The 8,672-nt window shown below is 49.2% G+C and overlaps 1 protein-coding gene across 1 annotated transcript; it reads right to left on the bottom strand.

Annotated features, from left to right (window-relative positions):
• Positions 1 to 245: 245 nt before the first annotated feature.
• Positions 246 to 6,202, bottom strand: s100b (S100 calcium binding protein, beta (neural); the record flags this gene model as incomplete). The annotated part of the gene is made up of 2 exons (XM_079263877.1): positions 246 to 392; positions 6,065 to 6,202. The coding sequence occupies 2 exons, from the start codon at positions 6,200 to 6,202 to the stop codon at positions 246 to 248; spliced, it is 285 nt and encodes a 94-aa protein (XP_079120003.1).
• Between the last annotated feature and the right edge of the window lie 2,470 nt (positions 6,203 to 8,672).

The raw sequence follows: 8,672 nt of genomic DNA, 5'->3' as shown, positions 1-8,672 counted from the left end.
CGCTTTTGTTACTTCGAGACTAGATTACTGTAACTCTCTATTACTGGGCTGTCCTAAATATGCCCTGAAAAGCCTTCAGCTGATCCAGAATTCTGCAGCCAGAGTCCTGACCAGAACCATCTCCACTCAGTTAGTAGCGTCTGTAATGTCAGCTGGATGTTTACTATGAAACAGACTAGAAGCTCCGCTTCCATCTGCCGCTCGCCATCACCACACGTCTGCTTTCATACATCGTCTCCTTGTCCTCACTCGTCCTCATGCTCAAAGAACTCATGGCAACAGATGGTAACCATGGAGACGAATGTCATGAATTCCTGGAAGTTGCACTCAGAGTCTCCGTCAGCATCCAGACTGTCCATCAGGTTGTCCAGCGCGGACTGGTCCTTTACGTGCTGCAGGGGGGGAGGAAGGGGTCAAGACAGGACTTAAACAACAGATCATAAAAACCTCCTAAAAACATGTCCTAAGAAAACATGTTCTAAACACATGTCCTAAAACGTGTTAAAAACCTCCTAAAAACATGTCCTAAAAAACATGTTCTAAACAAACTGTTGCGGAATTTATCGGAACATGTCCTAAAAACATCCTAAAAAAAACGTGTCCCTAAAAACATGTCCTAAACAAACATGTCCTTTAAAAACATGTTCTAAACACGTCCTAAAACGTCCTTAAACAAACATGACCGAAAGAAAACATGTCCTAAAAACATGTCCATTTAAAACATGTCCTAAACACGTCTAAAACATGTCCTAAACAAACATGTTCTAAACACGTCCTAAAACGTCTTTAAACAAACAGGACCTAAAGAAAACATGTCCTAAAAACATGTCCATTTAAAACATGTCCTAAACACGTCTAAAACATGTCCTAAACAAACATGTTCTAAACACGTCCTAAAACGTCTTTAAACAAACAGGACCGAAAGAAAACATGTCCTAAAAACATGTCCATTTAAAACATGTCCTAAACACGTCTAAAACATGTCCTAAACAAACATGTTCTAAACACGTCCTAAAACGTCTTTAAACAAACAGGACCTAAAGAAAACATGTCCTAAAAACATGTTAAAGCATTATTGTTGAATTATTTAGATCAAAACCTTGTAAACACTGTAAAATTCAGGATGTGGATCTGGACCTGGATGTGGATCTGGACCTGGATGTGTGTCTGGACTTGGATGTGGATCTGGACCTGGATGTGGATCTGGACCTGGATGTGGATCTGGACTTGGATGTGGATCTGGACCTGGATGTGGCTCTGGACCTGGATGTGTATCTGGACCTGGATGTGGATCTGGACCTGGATGTGTGTCTGGACTTGGATGTGTATCTGGACCTGGATGTGGATCTGGACCTGGATGTGGATCTGGACCTGGATGTGTGTCTGGACCTGGATGTGTATCTGGACCTGGATGTGGATCTGGACCTGGATGTGGATCTGGACTTGGATGTGGATCTGGACCTGGATGTGGCTCTGGACCTGGATGTGTGTCTGGACTTGGATGTGGATCTGGACCTGGATGTGGATCTGGACCTGGATGTGGATCTGGACTTGGATGTGGATCTGGACCTGGATGTGGCTCTGGACCTGGATGTGTATCTGGACCTGGATGTGGATCTGGACCTGGATGTGTGTCTGGACTTGGATGTGTATCTGGACCTGGATGTGGATCTGGACCTGGATGTGGATCTGGACCTGGATGTGTGTCTGGACCTGGATGTGTATCGACCTGGATGTGGCTCTGGACCTGGATGTGTATCTGGACCTGGATGTGGATCTGGACCTGGATGTGTGTCTGGACTTGGATGTGGATCTGGACCTGGATGTGGATCTGGACCTGGATGTGGATCTGGACTTGGATGTGTATCTGGACCTGGATCTGTATCTGGACCTGGATCTGGATGTAGATGTGGATGTGGATCATGATTTAAATGTGCATGTGGATTGGATGTGGAACTTGAACTGGAACTGGACTTGTACCTGGATCTGGATCTGGATCTGGACCTGTATGTGGACTTGAATCTGTATCTTAACCTGGATCTGGACTTGGATCTTGATGTGGACCTGGGACTGAATCTAAATGTGGATATGGATCTGGATCTGAACCTGGATCTGGACTTTGACTTAAATGTGAATATGGACCTCTATATGGAACTGGACCTGTATGTGGACTTGAATCTGGGTCTGAAACTGTAGCTGGACTTGAATCTAAATGTGGACCTTAACCTAGATCTTGATGTGGATCTAGACCTTGATCTGGACCTGGATCTGGACCTGGATGTGGATGTTGACTTGAATCTGGGTCTGAACCTGTTGCTGGAACTGAATCTAAATGTGGATATGGACCTGTATATGTTGGATCTGCATACATTGGATCTGAATCTAGACCTGGATGTGGACTTGAATCTGGGTCTGAACCTGTAGCTGAACCTGGACCTAGATGTGGATCTGGACCTGGATCTGGATCTGGACCTGGACCTGGATGTGGATCTGGATGTGGACCTGGATCTGATTGTGGATCTGGATCTGGATCTGGATGTGGACTTGAATCTGGGTCTGAACCTGTAGCTGAACCTGGACCTAGATGTGGATCTGGACCTGGATCTGGATCTGGACCTGGACCTGGATGTGGATCTGGATGTGGACCTGGTCTGGATCTGGATGTGGATCTGGATGTGGACCTGGATCTGAATGTGGATCTGGATCTGGACCTGGACCTGGACCTGGATGTGGACCTGGATCTGATTGTGGATCTGGATCTGAATGTGGATCTGGATCTGGATCTGGATCTGGACCTGGACCTGGATCTGGACCTGGACCTGGATGTGGACTTGAATCTGGGTCCGGGTCACACTGTGTTTGTTTATGTGGCCCTGCAGCGTACTTTGGATCTGGATCTGGACCTGGATGTGGATGTGGATCTGGATGTGGACCTGGATCTGAATGTGGATCTGGATCTGGACCTGGATGTGGACTCTAATCTGGGTCCGGGTCACCCTGTGTTTGTTTATGTGGCCCTGCGGCGTACTTTAGATCTGAATGTGGATCTGGATCTGGACCTGGACCTGGACCTGGACCTGGACCTGGACCTGGATCTGGATCTGGATCTGGACCTGGACCTGGACCTGGACCTGGATCTGGACCTGGATGTGGATGTGGATGTGGATCTGGATCTGGATCTAAATGTGGCTCTGGATCTGAATGTGGATCTGGATCTGAATGTGGATCTGGATCTGGATCTGGATCTGGATCTGGACCTGGACCTGGACCTGGACCTGGACCTGGACCTGGATGTGGATGTGGATGTGGATCTGGATGTGGATCTGGATCTGAATGTGGATCTGGATCCCGATCTGGATCTGGATCCCGATCTGGATGTGGATGTGGACCTGGATCTAAATGTGGCTCTGGATCTCAATGTGGATCTGGATCTGGAACTGGACCTGGATCTGGATCTGGAACTGGACCTGGATCTGGATCTGGATCTGGATCTGGACCTGGACCTGGACCTGGACCTGGACCTGGATGTGGATGTGGATCTGAATGTGGATCTGGATCTGAATGTGGATCTGGATCCCGATCTGGATCTGGATCCCGATCTGGATGTGGATGTGGACCTGGATCTAAATGTGGCTCTGGATCTCAATGTGGATCTGGATCTGGAACTGGACCTGGATCTGGATCTGGATCTGGACCTGGATCTGGATCTGGAACTGGACCTGGACCTGGATCTGGACCTGGACCTGGACCTGGATGTGGACCTGGATGTGGATGTGGATCTGGATCTGAATGTGGATCTGGATCTGGATCTGGAACTGGACCTGGACCTGGATGTGGACTTGAATCTGGATCTGGAACTGGACCTGAACCTGGATCTGGACCTGGATCTGGATCTGGATCTGGATCTGGACCTGGATGTGGATGTGGATCTGGATCTGGACCTGGATGTGGATCTGGATCTAAATGTGGCTCTGGATCTAAATGTGGCTCTGGATCTGAATGTGGATCTGGATCTGAATGTGGATCTGGATCTGGACCTGGACCTGGACCTGGACCTGGATCTGGATGTGGATCTGGATGTGGATCTGGATCTGAATGTGGATCTGGATCCCGATCTGGATCTGGATCCCGATCTGGATGTGGATGTGGACCTGGATCTAAATGTGGCTCTGGATCTCAATGTGGATCTGGATCTGGAACTGGACCTGGATCTGGATCTGGAACTGGACCTGGATCTGGATCTGGATCTGGATCTGGACCTGGACCTGGACCTGGACCTGGATGTGGATGTGGATGTGGATCTGAATGTGGATCTGGATCTGAATGTGGATCTGGATCCCGATCTGGATCTGGATCCCGATCTGGATGTGGATGTGGACCTAGATCTAAATGTGGCTCTGGATCTCAATGTGGATCTGGATCTGGAACTGGACCTGGATCTGGATCTGGATCTGGACCTGGATCTGGATCTGGAACTGGACCTGGACCTGGATCTGGACCTGGACCTGGACCTGGATGTGGACCTGGATGTGGATCTGGATCTGGATCTGGACCTGGATCTGGATCTGGAACTGGACCTGGACCTGGATGTGGACTTGAATCTGGATCTGGAACTGGACCTGAACCTGGATCTGGACCTGGATCTGGATCTGGATCTGGATCTGGACCTGGATGTGGATGTGGATCTGGATCTGGACCTGGATGTGGATCTGGATCTAAATGTGGCTCTGGATCTGAATGTGGATCTGGATCTGGATCTGGACCTGGACCTGGACCTGGACCTGGATGTGGATGTGGATGTGGATCTGGATCTGAATGTGGATCTGGATCCCGATCTGGATCTGGATCCCGATCTGGATGTGGACCTGGATCTAAATGTGGCTCTGGATCTCAATGTGGATCTGGATCTGGAACTGGACCTGGATCTGGATCTGGAACTGGACCTGGATCTGGATCTGACTCTGGACCTGGACCTGGATGTGGATGTGGATCTGAATGTGGATCTGGATCCCGATCTGGATGTGGATGTGGACCTGGATCTAAATGTGGCTCTGGATCTCAATGTGGATCTGGATCTGGAACTGGACCTGGATCTGGATCTGGATCTGGATCTGGACCTGGATCTGGATCTGGATCTGGACCTGGACCTGGACCTGGACCTGGATGTGGACCTGGATGTGGATGTGGATCTGGATCTGAATGTGGATCTGGATCTGGATCTGGAACTGGACCTGGACCTGGATGTGGACTTGAATCTGGATCTGGAACTGGACCTGAACCTGGATCTGGACCTGGATCTGGATCTGGACCTGGATGTGGACTTGATTCTGGGTCCGGGTCACCCTGTGTTTGTTTATGTGGCCCTGCGGCGTACTTTGGATCTGGATCTGGACCTGGATGTGGATGTGGATCTGGATGTGGACCTGGACCTGAATGTGGATCTGGATCTGGACCTGGATGTGGACTTGAATCTGGGTCCGGGTCACCCTGTGTTTGTTTATGTGGCCCTGCGGCGTACTGTGGATGTGGATCTGGATGTGGACCTGGATCTGAATGTGGATCTGGATCTGGACCTAGACCTGGACCTGGATCTGGATCTGGATCTGGATCTGGACCTGGATGTGGACTTGAATCTGGGTCCGGGTCACCCTGTGTTTGTTTATGTGGCCCTGCGGCGTACTGTGGATGTGGATCTGGATGTGGACCTGGATCTGAATGTGGATCTGGATCTGGACCTAGACCTGGACCTGGATCTGGACCTGGATCTGGACCTGGATCTGGACCTGGACCTGGACCTGGATGTGGACCTGGATGTGGATGTGGATCTGGATCTGAATGTGGATCTGGATCTGGAACTGGACCTGGACCTGGATGTGGACTTGAATCTGGATCTGGAACTGGACCTGAACCTGGACCTGGACCTGGATCTGGATCTGGATCTGGACCTGGATGTGGACTTGAATCTGGGTCCGGGTCACCCTGTGTTTGTTTATGTGGCCCTGTGGCGTACTGTGGATGTGGATCTGGATGTGGACCTGGACTTGGCAGGTCCAGATGGACTCACCGCCATCAGGTCCGGCATCTGGTCCTGCAGCAGGTCTTTCATCTCGCTCTTCTTCAGCTTGTGTTTGTCTCCGTCTCTCTCCGAGTACTTCTGGAACACTGCGATGATGGTTGCCATGGCGCTCTCCAGGTCGGTCATTATGGTCTGCAGGAGGAATCTGAAGAAGAAGAAGACATTTACTCAGTTTTACTTTCAATCCTCTCAGGAGGGAAATTCACCACAAAGCTGTAAAATCCTGAACTTTATTTGTGTTCCTGAACACAGCAAACCCGTCTGAACCCAGAGGACGGCGTTGTAGATCCAGAACCAGTAAAACGAGGAGCAGGTCTTACCGTCGCGCAGCAGCAGTTTTCCAGAGACCGGTCCTGGTCTGCAGGTTTTATACTGCAGCAGTCTGTGGGAGGACCCGAGTCACCCGTCCTGCCGACCAATCCGGTCCATCCTCCTTTCACTCCACCGCAGTCCTGCACAAACCAGCTGGGACTCACATTAAATGTTCTCTGGCTGATTTAATCCTCCTGTAGAGTCCGGCTGCTTCTGACCTGCAGGGAGAAAAACCTGGTCTGAGAACATTTAACCTCCAGTACGTTAGACCATCTTCCCCACTTTAAACTGGTTTTCTGAGACTTTTTTTCTGTCCATCAACTGGAACAGCTCAGAAGCACAGCTGGGCGATACTGCACATTATATCTGATACCAATCCATCGGAAATATCTGAAACTATCAATCTGATACCAATAAATCCAGGACAAGAATGGTAATTAACCATATCAGTGTCAAAATCAATGTCGATACCGCGACTGAAACTGATACTTTTAGTGACATTTCAGTCATTTTATGATTCTGCCTTCAATTATTGATCATGATTATGATAAAACAAAGTGCAAAACTTATATTTTATATTTGTAAACAAAATAAAACAACATTAACAATGTCAGAATATAAATAAATAACTATATTTGTTCATGTAAATGGAGTTTAATCTGATTAGGAGGAATCAGATCAACGTTTGTTTTCATAAAAATACAACAAAATTCTTTTTTATCATTAGTTTTTTATTCATTTCTTATTATTAGTTTATGAAATATTTTACATTTTTCTTTATTTTTTCCTGGTTTTATATGGTTGTAAATAACTTCGGCATGAAAACATGTAGTTTTATTTTCAAGCTTTTTCTCGGCTCCGTCTGAAACGATTTTTATCTTTATTTCTGATTTTTCTGCATGTTTAATAATGAAAATACTGACGATGTAAGAGAATAATCTGGAAAACATCGTTGTTGTGGAAAAAGCTGCAGCGTCGGGCTCTGATCCGGTTCTGCCTCTGCTGAGCATCTGCTGGACCACAAAGGCCCGTTTGAGAGGAAGCGTCTGGTCCTGCATGTTAATGAAGATCCTCTTTTACAGCGCTCGGCTTGGCCAGACCTGAACCCACCACAGTCCAAACAGGACCAGGTTTAGACCAGATCCAGCCAGGTTTTTGCCCAGTAAACCCCCTGCAGGGGTTCTTCTCTAAATATGCAGAACCAGACCCGTCTGGTGACAGATCAGGTGACCCGGTCCATCCCAGACCTCCTGACCCTGCTGGAGAACAGAGGACAAACCGTCTCTTTGTCTGAAGACAAATGTTCTGTGTGTCTGGGTCTGCAGAGGTCCAGGACCGGAGGTCTCTGGTCTGGTCTACCAGACCTGCTGGACCCAGTAGACCTGCTTCACCAGTTCCACCGATTTATCCTGTCAGAGGAAGACCTGCTGCGGGTTCTGTACCAACGACGATGAACATTTTCTACAACTGACTGTAATGATGTATTTACTGGAACTGGTCTGGAACTGGTCCCTACAGGACCTGGAACTGGTCTGGAACTGGTCCCTACAGGACCTGGAACTGGTCTGGAACTGGTCCCTACAGGACCTGGAACTGGTCTGGAACTGGTCCCTACAGGGCCAGGAACTGGTCTGGAACTGGTTCTTACAGGGTCTGGAACTGGTCCCTACAGGGTCTGGAACTGGTCCTTACAGGGCCTGGAACTGGTCTGGAACTGGTCCTTACAGGGGCTGGAACTGGTCTGGAACTGGTCCTTACAGGGTCTGGAACTGGTCCTTACAGGGGTCTGGAACTGGTCTGGAACTGGACCTTACAGGGGCGTGAACTGGTCCTCACAGGGCCTGGAACTGGTCCCTACACGGCCAGGAACTGGTCTGGAACTGGTCCCTACAGGGCCTGGAACTGGTCTGGAACTGGTCCCTACAGGGCCTGGAACTGGTCCTTACAGGGCCTGGAACTGGTCCTTACAGGGGCTGGAACTGGTCTGGAACTGGTCCTTAGAGGGACTGGAAATGGTCTGGAACTGGTTTGGAACTGGTCTGGAACTGGTCCCTACAGGGCCAGGAACTGGTCTGGAACTGGTCCCTACAGGGGCTGGAACTGGTCCCTACAGGGCCAGGAACTGGTCTGGAACTGGTCCCTACAGGGCCTGGACCTGGTCTGGAACTGGTCCTTACAGGGCCTGGAACTGGTCCCTACACGGCCAGGAACTGGTCTGGAACTGGTCCCTACAGGGCCTGGAACTGGTTCTTACAGGGGCTGTAACTGGTCTGGAATTGGTCTC

This window comes from Telmatherina bonti, assembly GCF_933228915.1.
Source record: "Telmatherina bonti genome assembly, chromosome: 24".
Taxonomy (NCBI): Eukaryota; Metazoa; Chordata; class Actinopteri; order Atheriniformes; family Telmatherinidae; genus Telmatherina; species Telmatherina bonti.
The sequence above is the reverse complement of the archived record's forward strand: the minus strand, read 5'-3'. Positions and strand labels throughout refer to the sequence as shown.